We start from the raw sequence: 18895 nt of genomic DNA, 5'->3' as shown, positions 1-18895 counted from the left end.
AACAAATCTCTGGAGTTTTTTTTTCGAAGATCCCTCAATTTGTTTGTGATTTGGAAAACATTCAAAATCTCATCATATTATAATGATCAATTTACATAAATCTACATCATTTTTCACATGCCATAAAAAGTTTCAGTAGCTATCCTATGTGAATATCCGAAGTCTCCTCAAAAATATCTCGAAGTTTTTCATTGCCACCAAAAATACAGGATACGTTACCAATACCGAACCTTAATTTGATAGTGTTTTGTGAACGGTTCAGCTGAACCGGTTCAACCAACCAGCGAGAGCCAGTGCCATCAAACCGGTTGTTTGATTTTGATTGGACCTCGTGTTAACTTACGGAGTTCTGGCGACGCACCGAAAGCGGGCCACAGTTTTTCTCCTAAAATAATACCAGAAAAAAAGTACTGGTTTTAACCAATGACGCAAAATATATATAAACATGGAAGAGAGAGAAGAAAGTAGAAAGAGAGAGAAACAAGAAAGAAAGAGAGAGAGAGAGGGGAGTTATATAAATGGGTTTCGGAGAAGGGAAAGGGGAGGAAGGGGAAGAGAAAGAGATAGAGAGAGAGAGAGAGAGCGCTTTGCGGTGAGGGGAGGTGGGTTCTTTGTTTTTCCTTCGATTTGATTGGAAATTAACGTAGGAAATGGCCGTTGGGAGCAGGTTAGTGGAGCCGCCCGATCTCGGAGTTTGATCTGTTTTCGTGTTTATTTCTCCAATTTATTGTGTTTTTAGGAGTAATTTCTCGGTTTGGTGGCGGATAAGGGGGGAAAGGTGGGAGCTTGGCGGAGGATTATGTGCCGTGTACGGCACTCCTGAGTTCCTCGATGGAATTGGTTTCCTAGTTTTCTCTCTATTTCTCGTCATGTTTGATTTTCTTTGGGTAGAAGTGGGTGATTGGAATTTTAGATGCTGGTGTTTTATCTAATCGTTTTTTTTACTTGAGTGTAAGGTGTTTTATCTAATCATTTCTTTTTTTATTTTAGTTTATTTGGCGTGATGATCGGTGGAAGAAGGGTGGTTATCTGATGCATTTGCTTTGGTTGTTAAAACTACTTAACTTGATGTGCGCCTTCTCACAACTGAGATGAGAAAGTTAATGATGTCTTTTTTTTTTTTTAAATTTTTTGTTGTTTACTGTTGATTTTTAATGATTTTTTTTTTTTTGCATTTCTGCAATTATGAGCAGACAAATTGAGAAAAGAGTTTTTTTTTTTTTTGATTTTTTGTTATATTCCCCCCTTGGGTTACACATGTTGATCGATCACTAAGGAGTTGGTAGAGTTCATGCTTTCCCAATGCTGTCCCCTTTTTTAAGTGTGTAAATGAGACAACAAATAATTATATACTTTTTCTTGTTTGATGGGATGTAGTCAAGGTCGGTTTCACAAGTATTGATTTGGGAAAACAATTTGTCCTCTTGAAATTTGGATTTTATGAGCTAGATTGAAGAATCTCAGTTAGTTTTTTTTCCAGTTCTTGTGATATATTGCTGCCTTTTTATTGTTTTACCTTGAACTGGATTCTAGGACTTATTGTTTGTGCTTCATTCTTTGAAGTGCAGTGGAAGTCTTTCTGGTAACTGTCAGAAAGAGGATCTTTGTCTAGCCTAATTCAGTTACTTTAATTTCTTGATGAAACCTATAGTTTTCTCAGAATTTCTTCTTCCAAATCCACCATCTGTCTCTGCTTTTTGATTTGTCTTTCTTTTGGTCTTCCAGGATTTTGATTGGTTTCTTGAGCTGCTATCAATGAATGACATCTCCTTCATGGCTGCTATGGGGTTGGAAGCTCTGCGCTTGTCATACTTTGTGGATTTCAAGTCCTAGCTTCAGGTGGGGCTGAATGACAGTAATTGGTGAAAAGAAGGGCCTTGTTTATGAATGGTGGTAACTTACAGGTTTATAGGCATCAGGCTCACATAATTTATCTCAATCCAATTTATACATTGGTGAATTATATCAAAATTCATTTCTAGTCCACTTTCTTTAGCTTTGATTGGATTGGTCATTCTGGATTTGATCATTTGAGAAGATCATGTGGGGTTCTTTTCTACTTCTATCCATCAAAGAGAAATGGTGTTAAAAATGGAATGAGGAATCCCAGCTATTCTAGGGAGCTAGGGTAGATCTAGTGATTAATGGTTATAGGAACAAAAGGGAAAAGGAAGAACGAGAAAACAAGTTTAAGTGAACACTAAACCATCAGCATTAAAAATTTGTGCAATGGGCTTGCCTCAAGTTTCTCCCAAAGGAACTGATGAAGTGACAACAACTCGGAGCACACTTGTTTCAACCCCACCTCGGTTTGGTGGTGTAAGCAGCTGTGATTTGGATGGGCTGCATGGAGGAAGTGCAAATAACAGGATTGCCGTGGATTTTCCATGCTCCTCCATCAGTGATTTTCAGAGGAAAACCTCGTTGGAACTCTCAAAAGGAGCAGATGGGCCGTTTAAATGTAGAAATGCCATTGATGGTGCTCCAAGCTTTCAAGGGCTGAAAATTGATTCTAGGGATACAAATGGCTGGTTACTTCCGAAAATGGGACAGAGTGTTCAGCAGCCTGTTGTGAGGGTTGTGGGTTTTGAATCAAATCAACCAGGGTCCTCTGTTAATGGTTTTGAGAGGAATGCAGTAGATGGAATTCATCCCTCCATAGCTATTGGTGGATATGATCCGTCAACTGATTCTCATGGCCCACAAGTGAGGAAACGCTTGCTGTCTCCTCTGAATAGCATGCTTCATAAGCCATTCCATGGTGACCTGTTAGACATTGCTTGTGCTGATGCTAGAATTGATTCCTCTGGCTCATTTAGGAAACATAGTATTTTTTCATCACATGATTTTAAGAAAGCCAATTTTGGAAATGCTGATTGCTCTGAAGCTCCAGGTTGGTCTGTCTCTAGATGTTCAAATTGGAGTAACATGTTATTAGATCATGGTAGTATGACTTGTGATGTGCTCACAGATGGTCCTTTGCTTGAGAACAAGGAGCCCTTTTCCTATCATCAATTATCTTCCTGGGGAGTTGATCCTAGCAAAGGAAAAAGTAAGTTAAGACCCTTTACTAGGGGAATAGCCATATCACCGAAAAAGGTACACTCGCCACCACTCTCCTTGTCTCCTCTTGGTCCTAAATGGGCTGAAAGAATGAAAATTGCAGGAGTTCACAGGGACATTGCAAAAGACATTGAAAGTGATTTTTCAGTTTTAAAGGATAGTAAAGGATCAAATGGTGGGAATGGAACTAGAATGCTTATATCATCAGAAGCTAATTTTAGAACGAGAGATACATTACAAGAGACTGGCATGCTGCATGATGAATTAGATACATTTACCCCTCAAAGAATCTCAGATATAGGCCAGAACTGGGGTCCTGAGTCTGCACCCACGTCTCATTGCATGAGTCAAATTCAAAGTTTGAGCATGCTTCCGGTCAGGAGATCATTGGTTGGTTCGTTTGAAGAGTCTCTCTTATCTGGTCGGTTCTCATCTGGGAAAGTTAGTCAGGTTTGTGATAAGGCCTATTTTGTTTCTACAATAATGTTTGGTGATTAAGATCAATTCTCTGATGCCAAATTAGATGACCATCCGTGTCATTTGTTATTTTTTCATTTCTGCAGAGAATTGATGGTTTTCTGGCAGTGCTTAATGTCACTGGAGGAAACTTTTCGCCACCATCTCAGAAACTTCCTTTTGCTGTCACAAGCATTGATGGTGATAGCTCTTTGCTATACTATGCGTCGATTGATCTTGCTGGAAGTTCATCATCAAACAAGTGTAAAGGCCCAAAATTGAGAAGAAGCCTGAGCAGTGATGATTCTCGAGCAGTCAACAGTCGCTTGCGCATTCCTATGAAAGGACGCATACAACTGGTACTAGGTTTCTTAGCCTTCAAAAATTGATTCATGATCAAGTAAGTTAGGCCAACTTATTATGCATGCTTATTAGTACCATAAACACTTCTGTAGATTCAAAATTTAATGTGTAACAGTTGGAGTTGGTAATCTAGCTGATTACACGATGTTGATAGAGTGCAACAATCAGGACTTATGTAGTACTGGAAGCAATCTGCTTCTTAGTAGCTTTAAAAATTAGTGCAGGACTCCATAACTCTTTGTTTTTCATTTAGGGTGAATCAACTGCGGTTCCAACTTCTGCTTTCCTATTATTGCAATATCTCGAATTCCTGTTGCTCTCTCCTGCACTTATCTTGCAATGTAGGAGTCAATTTCATCTTTTGCATGGAAGTTTTTTTCAATTCCATGCTCTGATGAAACTTCTAGCTTTATGTTGCCCATCAGCAATTCATGCTGTCAGAATGAGTTCCCTTTTGGCTTTCCTGTCATGATGATAATAGCAATCTTTACGGTTCCGTTTGACCAGGATTTGCTTAGGATCATTGCAATTGCAAGGACAAGGCCTTCCATTGTGCTGGTTGGCAGCTTACCAACAATGAATGCATTACTTCCATTTTGTAACTAGGTTTTGACCAATCTTGTTTGCATGACTAGACACTAAAATGAGAACAGAAATGTGTTTTCCTCTTTTGTTCTATAAAACACTTATGCTCTGAGGCAAGGTTTTAAATACTAGTATCGGATCCTGTACCATTCTTCTATCGGAACGGTATGATACCAGTATCGATGGTATGTATCAAAACCAAAATATTCCAAAAATTGACAAGTCATCGGTATTGACTAGTACAGCCTGTATGGTACTGTTGGTATGCACTGGTATAGATCAGTATGGCCGGTATGTGCTGGTATAGCTATCTCAACACCCGTACTGGTGCCAGTTTCGTGTTTTAATGGAACTGCATCGGTTGTACCATCCCATTCCGGCGGTTTCTGAAACCATTCTCTGAGGCCTTCACACTAGTTTGAACATTCAATATATCATGCACAAATTATATCTACAAACAACTGAGTATTCATTATTCGAAAGGGGGATGAGCCAGAAACTAGATATGCTTTCTTTATAAAAGTAGCACTTCACAATTTTCATAGAAAGATCAATTTTTGTAAATATTACTTTGTAAGCATCAGCTTATGATTTTCGGAGACAGATCATTATTAGTAATAGTTTATGCAAGTATCAGTTCATGATTTTGATGGGGAGACCATTTTAGTGGGACCTTTTTTCATGGTTAAAGAGAATGCAGTCCTCTCAACATTTAGAGGGATTGATGAACACTAGCATTAGTTCTTTAAGTCATTTTGGCATACGTGCTCATGAACTATCTTGGAACTTAATCAACACTTTTATCCATGGCAATCTTGTGTGCACTGAATCTAGGGTCTTGATAACTATGAAATTCAACATGGTATTCATGTAGTTTTTAGTCATGAACAGTGAAGAAAGGTGGAATAACTTTTTGGTTCTCAGATCAGATCCATTTCAGGGTGTGAAACAAAGATAAAAAGATCAGAAATAAATAAAGATAGTTGATTGATTTTGTGGTTGAAAAGGAGACAAAAAGATGGGAAAGACAAAAAACAAAGTTTATCGATTCTTTGCTTTGATACCATGCAGCAACTCAAGGTTTTGTGCAATGTTAGTAGAATAGGTCCTGTTCTGTGATACCTTTACAAGTAGTTCAATCTGACATTTGTGTGCAACCAGCAGAAATTAGCTCCCATAATGAGTCCGCTAAAGAGATCAATAGCAGAGAAAGGAGAGGGTGGTGGGGGGGGGGGGGGACAAGAAGCAGTATGTTGACGAATCTGAGAAATAGAAGATGGAAGAGGTGAAAAGTGAAGACTGCAAAAGAGAGGGAAGAAGCAATATATTATATTTTGCTGTGGCTTAAACTTGCCATCTTTGTTTTTAGTAGTTTCTGACAAGGTTTCCATACTGGCTGGTATATGCCCCATACTGTACTGGTAGGGAACCAGTTCCCAGTACACCCCTCATACTAAGTGTCAGTACCAAGGGACGTACTGTACCACCACTTTGTACAGGCCTATGGGATGTAGCAGTTGGTTACTGACACCAGCAAGTAAAACCTTGGGCTTGGAAGCAAAAATTTGGCATGTATTCTTAGGACTCACAATTATCACCAGTGATGTGTTTAGTGGTTTTAAATTCGCAAAGATTTTTCTGTTCTGAGTTAAAGGAAGGTTCATATGACTATATGGAAACTATTTCCTCATCCAAGTAAGGAAGATGCCCAGCCCCCCCACCCCAATGCAAAAAACAAAAGAAGAAAAAAAGAAAAAAAAAAGAACTTCTATTGAGGCTTTAAAGGTAGGAAGGAGTGACCTATTATGCTTGTTTGATATGTTTGCAAAGATGTACAGATTTTTGATAAACCATTCTTTCAAGACATGGTATGCTTAAGTTGTTGTTAGACAAAATTTTAAGTAATATTTTGCATGTTATGTCTCCAATTGAAGTTGGAATTATACTGCATACTTGTTTTCTTAATAGGGTGGTTTTGTCCTCTGTGTTGTTTCTCATTGATGCCTGACAGTAATACTGAATTCGTGGCTTCTGAGTTGGTTGATTTCTCACCATGAGCTGTTTGTGGCTGAATTTATTAATTTATAGATTCTAATGTAGTGAAGAAGATATAATGTCTGTTTGAGGTTTCATATCTTGCTATGTTGGTTTTAACAGGTTCTAAGCAACCCGGAAATGACTCCTCTGCACACATTCTTTTGCAACTATGATTTGAGTGATATGCCTGCTGGAACAAAGGTATCTCCTTTAGTACGTGTGTCAGAGCTTGTACTTTTGTTTCCTAGTTGTTCGGAAGACTGGTAATCTCTAAAATATGCGTACCATTTTCACCTCAGAACATAAACTACCTATAAGTTTTGTGAAATATTTTCTGCTCAATTATAAGACAAAAGGCTAGCCAACTAATAGCTAATTAAACATCTCTAACAAGAATATGAGATTGAAGGATCTGAAATTCTGCTTGAGCAGCAAATACGTCTAACCTGGAAGGAATGCTTAGATCAATGGAGCGTCCTTTAACAGGTCCCTAAAATCCATTGAGTCAATGGGCAATTTTAGATGAATCTTCTTTCACATAGAAATCTGCAATAGCCTAAGCCCATGAATAGCCAGAATCAGCATAATGGCATTTGTACTACAATACTTGATTGCTGTTGCTAGATCGATAATTTCAGCATGATAAATCCTTAAAAGTTGTATGAAGAACTTTCTAGTTTGGATGGCCTTTGAGGATCAGAATCATGCCAATGCAGGATCCAAAGGATTGACTCCAGAATGATGGAAAGTTCATAACAATTTGCAAACAGATCTATAGGTAGTCGTAGGGTTAGAAGTCAAGCTGACAAGTTTAACCACAGAGATGGTTTGGATTTTAGTTGTCTGGCTATAAAATTCTTAACATGATTCTGAATGACTATTATCATATGTTGGTGTAGACCTGACTAGCCGGTCTATGTTAAGAGTTCTTTTATGGTTGCATTAGAAACTTGACATCAGGACTGCTACAGATTTATACTTGTTTAGGTTTAAGAATAGTGCTAAGAAGACACTAGCTGTGGGTGTTGGTGTTCAGACGTCTCAAATCATCAAAAATGTTAACATCCTAAAACCTGATAAGGAGGCACCTTCCTGTAATATAAATTTGTAAAAGCAATATATATATATATATATATATATATATATATATATATATATATATATATTGGTTACAGCGTTAAGTAGATTATGTTGGTTACCCATTTTTTTTAAAGGAAATTTTTGTTCATGCCATATCATGTTAGCTTAAAAAAATTGCGGTACTTAAGTAGAAGTATCTAGATTCTAGACACTATAGACTTGCATGTTTTAGCAGTTGTAATAATTGAAACTCAAAGTGCCCTCACTTCCATGTGTCTTCGAACTACATATTTTAAAAACCTTTGCAAAATGCTAGCACGTCTAGTCCACAATAGTTTTGGAGTGTAAAGAGTTGCTGCTAGGGCTGCAAATGGGTCGGGTCAACTTGTGACCAACTTGGTCCCTACTGGATTAGACTTGACTTGATCCATATTTGAAGACCAATGGGTTAGGTTGAGTTCAATATTTTGAACCGATCTAAATTTTAGGTTATATCTGGTTTGGGTTTTGTATTTTTCAACCTGATCCAATTTGACTCTCTTGTATATCATCTTGGTCTAATTTGGGTCAATAAAAATAGGCCCTATTGGACCCAAACCCAAAAAAATATAAAACTTTTTCTTTTCACGCTAAATATTTTTTCCAACTCATTGTATAAACTCTCATTCAAGCTATGCCGAACTGCTCATTTCAACTTGTATTGTACCGAACCGGTAGAAAACTGGGTTGGTTTGGCCCTAAATTTCGAAATCCCACCCCCCTAACAACCCCGAATTTGGCGGCTCGAAGCGGAACAGGTGCACACCACTCAGTTGGCACAGGTTTGAGCCGGTTTTTCGCCCACTTCTTTAAAAGACTTGAATTATGGTCTATTGAATCGGGGTAAACAAGGCATTGAACTGGGGTAAACTGCCATGTTTACCCCACACCAAACCGATAGCCAACCGGCATGGGTCTCGGTACCGGTTTGATTAACCTTGCTTTCCTTTAAACTAATTCCTCTTTTTCATATCAACAAGTACATCTCCTCTTCATTTATATTCGAAAGTTCATATTTTATTGTTTGTTTTGCTGAATTCTTATTTATATCCCTCAAGTATATCAAAATATATTTGTAAACTTAAGAATGTTCAATTATTTCGATGAAATTAAAATTTTTTGAATGAAAATTCAAGTTTAATTTGGCTCTTTGTAGTTTTAATTAAATTTTTTAGTGATTTATACTTAATTATCAATAATCATATTTTAGCTATAAAAAAATTGCTAGATGCTTGAGTCAAATTACAAATCCAATCCGACCTGAACCGGCACATTTCAGGTTTGGTTCGGATAATACTTGAACCTGACTCAACCTAAATCACCTATTCGGTCTAAAATCCTTCCATGAACCTGACCCTACCCAACCCAAGCAGCTAATGATTTGGGTGCAGATCCAAAATCATGACCCGAATATGAAATTGGGTCGGGCCAGGGTTAGGCATGCCCCGACTTGACTTGTTTGTAGCCCTACTTGCTGCTTTATGTGTCCAAAATTTTGTGCTGGCACTGTGTTATAGAAAGGCAAAGTAGATAGGTTAAATGAGTTTTTAGCTATCATTACTAGGTCGGCAAAGCTTGTAAGAGGGATGTTATGAGAGTGGAAGATCTATATTGAGTTCAGTGTTACCATTCTTTCGTTGTAGGTTCTGCGGTTGCTTCAAGCACTGCATAGCCCTAGTCTTATATGAAGTCTTAATTTAAGCTTAGTCTTATATGGAGTCTTAATTTAAGTTGGTAAATATTGGAGTCTTAATTTAAGCCTAGTCTTATATGGAGTCTTAATTTAAGTTGGTAAATATTGGAGTCTTAATTTAAGTTGGTAAATATTGGCTTATTAGATTGAATTAATTTCATAGTCATTTACTAATATTGATAACTTAGTGATTCTATAGTAACATAGTGCTTTGGGTTGTGAATCATGGTAAAGTTTATGGCCATGTAATCAGTACCAGCATTGTTGTAATGGAGAAAATAATTAATCATAACTCATCAATAATATTTTAGATTTTCATATTTTATATTTTTTGGCTTTTAGATTAAGAAATCTCATTATTGATAAAGGGTGGTATTATTCTCTGTCGAAGGAGACAACGGTGTTGCTTTTCTTTGTGAAACAAAAGTAGATTTTTTTGCATGAATACCCTCATAAATATCGAATTTTGCATGAATACTCTTTTAAAATTAATATTTGCATGTATACCCTTATAAAATATTTATTTTGCTATTCTATCTTTTTTTTTATCATTTTTTTTGCATATGTACCCACGCCTTCTAACGCCGTTAAAAAATTACCGGTTTCAAATTAAAATGAATAAAATATACTGGGTAGATGTACAAAAAGAAATATTTATAAGGCGATCGCAATAGGGGACAAAAAAGTAATTTCAAAATTTTATTTTATTTTTAATTAAAATAAATATGGTTTTTTTTAACAATGTTAGAAGAACCGTTATATTAGCGGTATTTGTGCAAAAATAGTGTTATAAGGGTACAGAAATAATTAAATTTTAAGAGGGTATTCATGAATTTTTAGAAGGGTATTCATGCAAAAAAACCCAACCAGAATTATATGCCTTAACATGCCCCACAAAATACTATGACCCCATTTGGTCATTGAGAAAATGAAAATAGGAAAATAAATAAGGAGAGGGAATGAAAGAAAAGTTATTTTTTTTTATCCGCTTCATTTTTGTTATTTTCTGTCAAAATCAGTGTCTTTACAGAAAAATTTTAAGCTTCTATATGAAAATTTTGGCCCAACTTTTTCTTCTCAATTTTATCTATTTGATGTTTTTCTCATCGCCAACCAAAGGAAAGAAAATTCTACTTAAATAAACTATCTTCCACTTTCTGAGGAACTAAAATGGAGCCCAAGTATAACTTTTTCACAGTTTTCTGGTCATTCTTCTGCATGATCACTGGATCTGTAGGTTGGTGCAGCTGTAGGTTGGTACAGGGAGCAAGTCTGCAAAACAATTCAGCTTACTCAGCTTGACTAAATGGGATAATATGATGGAGAGCATAGAATAATGCCCTATTAATTTGTATGTTCCATCATTATTATAATATACAAGGAACAAGATCTTATGGCCGGTCTTTAGATAGTTGAGGTGCCTCTTTTTGGTATTTTAATTAATAGGAATTGACACTTCTCGAACAGAAGAAGATATTTATGACATAAAAGATGCAAAAATAAATGGCTAACAGGGTGCCTGAGGAGCGATGCTCAAAATTGCATCATATGCCCAATTATTAAAAAATAATTTTTTGCATTAAAAATCTAAATTTAGATGCAAGTTGGGAATAAATAATAGCAGATTTTAGATTTGATCTTTTTATCAATTATTCTAGATAGTTCGCGGAATCGGTACCATGATCCATACCGGCCAGGTACTCAATCGGTATGGTACGGCGCCATACCGTATTGACACATGGTATGGTGTTCAGTGTCGATACAACCATTTTAGATTAAATTTAGAGAGACTAAGAGAGAGGGTGATGGAGGGAGGCACAAGGGCTCTGCTGGGCCGTGGGTCTTGGTGGCTGCCATGGTGGCGAGTGAGTGGCTGAAGTGGGGCATTGGGCTATTGAACTCATGGAGGACGAGGCAGAGAGATCAGAGGGGGGATTGAGTGGCACCAGGCATTATTGTCCATCGATGATGCAGTCTGTTGTTGTCATTGGATAGGGTGAGCCTCAGGAGGATGGTGAGGTGGAGAGATTTGGGGGGGTGGGGAGAGATAGGAGGGGGGCTTGAGGGGTTTAGGATTTGGGATCAAGGGAAAGAGGGGAGAGGATTTATAAGAGACCAGGTCGTTTAGCGTGGCGAACTGGGCCAGTACTGTTCAAAATTGGGCAGAACTGGCCTGTTCAGCCTGATTTTGACCTGTTCAATCCAGTTTGCCTTCTATATTTTTTCAAAATGCCAAGTTGTTCTGTTTCTCCACCGGTTTGTAAGGTATGTCCCAAACAGGGTGGTTCGGGACAGTCCTACGAACCTTGATTCTAGTGTTTATATAAGGCCACTAGTATCGCACTTTTAAAGTGGAAAACTATGAACTCTAGTGTAAGAGTCAAGGTTCAGTTCTCTTTTGGACCTTGGCTTAGGAGCACCTTTCTGTCATGACTGTAGTTCCATCCTTCAGAAAAATCAGTTAGCTTTCGCCATATTTTGGAATTTGAATTTTCAGACAAAACAATAATGACAACAGTTTTTAGTGACCTGGTATTAATTTTAGAGGTGTTATATAGATGACCCATTTTTCTGCTTCTTGTAATATAAAGCAGACATTCATGCGTCAGAAGGCTGCTTTAGTGTCTCCTGTGGCTCCTCCAAATCCGGGGAAAGAAGAAGCTAAGGATCATGACATCAATGTTGGATGTAAAGCTATACCAGTTTCTGATGGAAGTGTACATAGCAAGAGTAATGACAAACCTTCTGAACGTATAATATTTTACATCAAACATAGCATGATATGCAGGGATATAATTCTTATCGTTAAAAATGCATTCTCTGGTTTTGCAGGTTCTGTACATAATGGTGACAGTCATCATCATGACATGGCCAATAAAAGCATAGGAAAGATAAGCTCAACATTTTTCTCATCCAGAGACTGTCTTGGAGAATCAAATGGATTTGACTGTGTCATGAATGCAAAAACTAGTACTAAATTCAACAACAGCGGGTCTCAAAAAATTGATAAGGGTAGCTTTAGTCAATTGGATATGCGTCATTTAGCTAATAGGAAGTCTGTTAATAGCTCTTCAAAGGTCAATGATAATACAACTGGTGCTGGTGCTCTCCGTTATGCTCTGCATCTTCGTTTCTTATGTCCTCCTCCTAAGAAATCCTTAAAGTTGATGCAGAGATGCAAATCTGATCCTTCTTCAGTACCACAAACAAAAAACATGGACATCGAGGAGCGACGCTTTTATTTGTACAATGATCTTAGAGTTGTGTTTCCACAACGTCATTCAGATGCAGAGGAGGGCAAGGTATGAATATGTGGTTTTTTGGTAGTGTAACTTCTTATGGCGTGCACATATTACAGCTGGTATGCTTTGCATTTCGGTCAATATGGCCAGTTGCAGCAAGACTACTAGACATGCATAATTGTAATTTATTACATACTTTTAGATTTTTTAACCATATGAACTTTGAAGCTTCTTTGACACTGTCATTTGTCATTTTACTATCATGGGAGCTGATGTTTATAATGGATCTATATTGACCAAAAACATTGCTTCTTGTTGCTGCTTTTGTTCAGTCTGAATGTCAACTTTGTAAATTCTTGTTAAATGATGTGCTTTGTTTGTGAATCTTGCATTTCCTAAGTAATGGATGAGCATGCATTTTTGAATTGGCTAATAACATGCAAGTATGGGAATCATGATTTCATGCTCTCGAGTTGCTATTCTTTCTTTTGATCTGGTTGCCTAATATAAGCTTTTGTTGTTGGGTAGCTACGGGTGGAGCACCATTTTCCAGCTGATCCGAAGTACTTCGGCATAAGCAACTGACAGGGTTCGATGACCTTCATGGCTGCCTTGGCCATGGTCAACTGTACATGCCTCTGACTACCTCAGTCATCTTGTTGTTTACCATTTCTCCATCAATCTGTAAAGGATTTTCGTTCTTTAGTGATCGGTTATCTCCGCATCTCAGTATTCTTTCCATTTGCTTGAATTTTATTCTCTTTCAGAGCTGGGTATGAGGAATTTGAATGTTAGTTTAGGACTGATTTTTAATCCTAAGCAGGATGCTACATAACTTGAGAGTTTTGCTGAGGACAACAGTTGCTGGCTCTGTTGGTTGCCACCTACCTACCTCTCCAAATGAGAGATTTTAGATTCAAACATGGTTGGTGATGGAAAATAGAGAGCACATTTTTAAAAAAGAAAAATTGCCAAGATAGCCCCATAGTTTTGAGTTTTTGACTCTGGAGGGAGTTAACAATTAGCTGAATCAAGGAGCAAATGACTGCCCTTGATCTTGTACAAGGCATCAAGAGAAAGGCTTTATCCGTCTTGGTAAATGGTGGCGACCGAGGTGAACTGACTGAGATGAACCAAGACCATGGTTTTTCTCGGCCGATATCTTTATAGCTGATAGGGTAAGTGGAAAAACATAGAGGCAATTGAAATTTTCCAAGATCTTAGCTGGTTTTCTTTGGGGAAACTGAAATTAAAAACTATATCTAAACTTGCTTTCAAAGTTTTGTTTATTAAAAATTCATTTAAAGAAGTAAAAAAGTGTGAAGAAGTAATAAAAAAAATATTGGTCAATATTTCATATTGTACCCACCGGTATTTCAGATTTTATTTGTTTATATTGGTCGAGAAAGTAGGGCTAGGTTTTTCATATATCGGATCCGAAGGTGCTTGAATATCAAACCGAGACGAGAATGTCTGATAAATTCTCATATCATATTGCTAAATACGGGAAGAAAGAGGAAGCCACTAATAAAAATATTGAAGAAGCAGCATGGGTAATTAGTTTTTTAATTAAAAAAATTGCTAATATGAGATGAGAAAATTGATAGCAACAAAGGAAATTCTGTAAGGCAATCTCATGATTTTAGAATTCATGGAATTGTCCTTTTTATTTTATTTTTAAAAAGGAGTCCAACCTTTTATATGAACCACATCCTTCCAAATGAATTTTCCTCAATTTCTATCTTATCTTGATTTAAATATTATTTGTTCTTAAATAGAATTGATTGCTATATTACTTTTATAAAATAATTTTTTAAATTAGAGTTCTATTTGCTTTATTTTTTTTAGCTGTCAGTCTATAGAAATTTGAATTGATCGTTTCTATGAACACAAATTATTTTTTGTTAACGAGATGTTTGAACCAAAATTATCAATCAATTATTAAATACATTATGCTTAAAATTTATATATCATTCCTTTCTTCCTAAGAATTCTTTTATTCTTCTATACAATAAATTCATATTTATTATTTTATTATACCCCTCGCGCATCGCATGGCCGGTTGGGCCGATGGCCGCCATTTCATAGCCAGTTGGGTGCAAGGACGGTCCGGTGACCCTCACGGATTTAGGATCCATGGAAGGATGATAGCCGAAGTCCACTGGTGACAGCTTCTCGATAGCAAGAGAGTTAGAATGGGTGGGTGAGTGAGAGAGAGAAGAGACAATTTCTACGTTGTCTCACATGCGTATCCGTAAGCTCTTTCAAAGGCCATGGTCTCGTATTGTTGAAGGGTGGAATCCATTTTCTTCCTCTGTTTTTGACATGAATATGAAACATATCTTCCTTCGGGCAATAAGGAAACAAAGCAAACGTGCTAACAGGGTAAATGCCCAAAATATCATGTAAATCTTTACGTTTTCTGGTATTTTCTTAGGTTCAAGACCCAGGATTTTACGGTGCTCGATGGCCACCACCAGAAGATGGATAGCTATCCTCAGCGATGTGCTGTGTATGACACATAAGGATGCCCTATTTGATAGCCGTCCCGTCTCTTTGATAAGATGACATGGCAGCTATCGAGCACCGTACAGAACTCCACTGCACAAAACTGCACTGCAGAGGATCCATGCTCTAAGCTCGAAGTATGAATCCTTTACTACAACTATGCGGAAGTCCCCCTGTCCTGGCCTTCAGTGAAATCGTTCCTTTGTTGCAAAGCCACGAGCTAAGGATTAAATGTCCGAGCAGAGGGTCAATCTACCTCCCTACTCGCATCTACCTCTCTATCGAGAAGGAGAAGAAGAAAAGACTTGGAATGCGTGCACAGGTGTGCCAACCTTCGTGCGGCGGGTGGGGACTTCCTCCAAACACCTGGGGTGTATAGGCTGGCGTGGTGAGCCGGGTGGTTAGTGCGTCAATCTTCGTGCAACTAGTGGCTTATTGGATCGAACACTTGGGCTACACGAATGGCGTCATCGGGTCCGGTTGAATTTAGGAAGACGGAGGTGGTGGGCCAGGGTGACAAGTCGGCACGGCCTCAACTAAAGGTGGCTAGAATCGGCCGGACGTGGGCGGAGGTGGCGAAGGGAACGACGAGGCTGCCGATTTGGACAAACCATCAGATCTCGGAAGCGGAACTGGAGGACCTGAAACAGCGGTTCACGGATGTGGTGGAGATACCGTCGGAGGAGGGGGAGCTAGCTAGAGCAGCGTGGAGGGACACCGCAGTGATTGTGCATAGTGCGGGCCGCCGGGTGCCAATGGAGTGGATTCGCCGTGAGCTGCGGGTGGTTGGGAAGCTCGATTATGACGTCGAGGAGTTCCTGATGTCTAATGAAACCTTTACTTTCCGCTTTCGGACGGAGAGTGATCGGGAAGCTGCCATGGAAGCCGGACCATAGCTGGTGGCCGGCTAGCTACTCGCTATGGAGCGGTGGCGACCGAACTTTGTTCCGGGTGATAGGCAACTCAGCCGGCTTGTTGTTTGGCTTAGGCTACCTAACTTGCTAATGGAGTATTGGACGAAAGACTGGATTTGGAACATTGCAGCAAAGGCTGGCTGACCCCTGGCATTGGACAAGATCACAAATCTCGGCTGGATGCTAGGCTTTGCATGAGTCAAAGTGGAGCTGGATGCGCGGGCGCTGATCTGATTGGGGACCTTCATCCGGGTAGGCTCTGATATGCATTGGCAAATCTTCCGCTATGAAAATCTACCAGGCTTTTGTTATAAGTGTGCTCGCCTTTGTCATGGAGAGGAAGCTTGCCCCTTTCCTCCAGATCCGGTGATGTCTGGAGCTTCGAGCGACCACTGTGTTCGGCAGGCCTCAACACTGGAGTCAAAGGAGGGGGATGTGGTGGTGAGGCGGCTTCCTTTTGGTCCGTGGCTGTCGACATCCAAGATCCGATAGCCGAGGGCGAGCAAGCCGGTGAAGAAGATGACCAAGTCAAGGGGTGAGGCATCACAGACACACCCGTCACCTGAGTCAGGGCCGAGTTCTCCCCGTGTGGCGTCGAGCTCTCCTGAGTTGCTCATGGATATTGATGGGTGGCGAAAGCCAACCAAGCTGGCAAGGCGGAGATCGTTGGAGAAGGGGGAGGCGGGTTGGCTCGGTGGCCACGAACGGCGAGTTCACCCAACTCGGTGCGGTGACCGGGCTGGCCCCAAACTCAGTTGGGGAGATGGGCCAGAAATCGAGCCTGGAAGGGCCGGTCCACCAAGTGGCCTCTGGGTCGGCCCGAGCCCAGGGCCCAAGCCTGATGAAGCGGGCTAAAAGCCCAACAAAGCCCAGTCCGATGTTAAGGGCGAGGAAAAGCGTGCGTGGGCCGGCCCAGAGCCTGCCCAGAACAGTGTCTTCTTCCTCCTTCGACGACCTGGAGAGACGCCGGAGGGAGGAAGGGAGGAGACACTTTTGGAGCACCTCCCTACCTCCGACGAGGGCCCCTACCCGATAGAGGTCGGCCGGTGCTGCTGTCAGTGGTGTCGTGGGGTCTTCACTGGCGCTACTCCCTACCTCTTCACTGGATGATGGCGGTGCCACGTCGAGAGGGATGGAGCTGTCGTGCGGGATGCCGTCGGTGCCGACGACAGCGGCTGAAGACGGTGGGCAGGCTCGAGCCAAGGTGGTGCTCTCTACCTATTCCTTGGACGATGGAGGTGCCATGTCGAGCGGGAAGGAGCTATCGAGCGGGATGTTGATGTCACCGACGGCAGCGACTGAAGAAGGCGGGCAGGCTCGAGCTGAGGAAAGGAAGCAGGATGGAGATACAACGGTGGATCCGGGCAAGGAGAAGGAGGTCCCGTGGCTCCCTGATGGGGCTTCAGCAAGAGGATCACCTATTCTGTCGGCCACTGCATCACACCCAGCTGGGAGGAGTGAAAATGCGGAGGAGCTGGGCAGCTCGACCACAGTGACACGATTGCCCTTGCCAGTAGGGGCGGTGGTGATGAGGGGTGTGTTCGGGGGCTCAAGACAGGGATCACCAATTCAGGAATATGGGAGGGTGGTTGATTTGTTGAGAGCTTCAATCCAGGGAGGTGAGTTGGCCCCAGGAGTGGGGAAAATTAATTCGGCACTAGGAGTGGATAGCCCTGGGAGAGAGGACACAAACTTATTCGTTAGTTCAGCTTCATAGTCCTGAAATTTGTTTCCTTTGTGAAACGCGGGTGTCCTGAGATGGATTACGTCGTGTGCAGTGGCAGTTGGCATGTGATTGGGAATCCTTTGCAGTGGAGTCTCGGAACTTATCTGGAGGTATCCTGATGTTGTGGAAGCAGGGAATGGCTTCTGTGGATGTATTTTGCAATTGCTCTTAGCAGGTTGTGATGGTCATTTTAGAACCAAATGAACCTCCGTGGGTACTATGTGGGGTTTATGCTAGCACCGACTACCGAACAAGGAGAATACTTTGGGGCGAGTTGACTAGTTTGTTGACCCAGGGAGTACCGACCATGGTGGTAGGTGACTTTAATTGTATCTTAAGCTTAGATGAGAAAAGAGGAGGTAGAGCATACTCTAATTCGGTGGATAGGAGGGAGTTTCGAAAGTTTTTGGGGAGGAATGCACTGGTGGACCATGGCTTCTCTGAACCTCGTTTCGCTTAGTGCAACTATCAATCTGGAAAAGCTAGAGTGTGGGAGCGGATTGACAGGGCCATTGCATCTTCGGACTGGATTCAGCACTTCTCAGCCTACCAGGTTAGTCATCTAGCTCGGATTGCTTCTCATCACTGTCCTCTCTTGTTATCTACAGTCTCGAGATCTGCACATCATAGCCCCTTCCGCTTCGAGAAGCTGTGGTTGTCATATCCCTAGTCTTGGGATGTAGTCAGGGAGGCGTGGAGTGTGACAGTACGGGGTGATGCTATGCAGAGGGTGTCACACATGTTGGAGCTCACCAAACGTCGTCTTCGTCGATGGAACCGAAAATTTGTCGGCAATATTTTTCGGAGGTTAGAGGAGGTGGAGGCTGCGATATTGGACGCCCAGGGGCGGGAGGATCGAGGAGAGGAGCTTACGGAGGTTGATATGGTGGACCTATGGCGATCACTAGCCTCCCACCATTCCTTGTTGCGCCAGCAGGAGATCTTTTGGAGACAGAAGTCCAGGATCCAGTGGGTCAAGGATGGCGACCGGAACACTAGTTTCTTTCACCGATCGACAGTCATCAGAAGGTAGAGGAATATGATCCACTCCTTGAGGGTTGGGGTGGGCCACCGAGTGGAGGAGGATTCGGCAGTTAGACAGGTATTATTTGAGTTCTTCAGGTCTAGGTGGACGGAGGATGGCGAGATATATGAGACGGGTCAGCTACCCCGGTCAGAGATCAGAGTT

General features: G+C 40.7%; 1 protein-coding gene across 3 annotated transcripts; it reads left to right on the top strand.

Moving 5' to 3' along the window:
• Positions 1–478: 478 nt before the first annotated feature.
• LOC103715320 lies at positions 479–13324 on the top strand. Of its 3 annotated transcripts, XM_026807777.2 has the most exons (8): positions 479–667; positions 1726–2893; positions 2972–3513; positions 3627–3878; positions 6625–6705; positions 11911–12046; positions 12149–12618; positions 13087–13324. In XM_026807777.2, the coding sequence occupies exons 2-8, from the start codon at positions 2230–2232 to the stop codon at positions 13141–13143; spliced, it is 2202 nt and encodes a 733-aa protein (XP_026663578.2). In that variant the 5' UTR covers positions 479–667; positions 1726–2229; the 3' UTR covers positions 13144–13324. The 3 variants fall into 3 exon arrangements, with proteins under 3 accessions (XP_026663578.2, XP_008801127.2, XP_026663577.2); XM_008802905.4 differs by having other exon boundaries at positions 1726–3513; XM_026807776.2 differs by having other exon boundaries at positions 580–602; positions 1726–3513.
• Positions 13325–18895: the final 5571 nt, after the last annotated feature.

The sequence above is a fragment of the Phoenix dactylifera genome, chromosome 9, assembly GCF_009389715.1.
Source record: "Phoenix dactylifera cultivar Barhee BC4 chromosome 9, palm_55x_up_171113_PBpolish2nd_filt_p, whole genome shotgun sequence".
In the NCBI taxonomy this organism is placed as follows: Eukaryota; Viridiplantae; Streptophyta; class Magnoliopsida; order Arecales; family Arecaceae; genus Phoenix; species Phoenix dactylifera.
The sequence above is the reverse complement of the archived record's forward strand: the minus strand, read 5'-3'. Positions and strand labels throughout refer to the sequence as shown.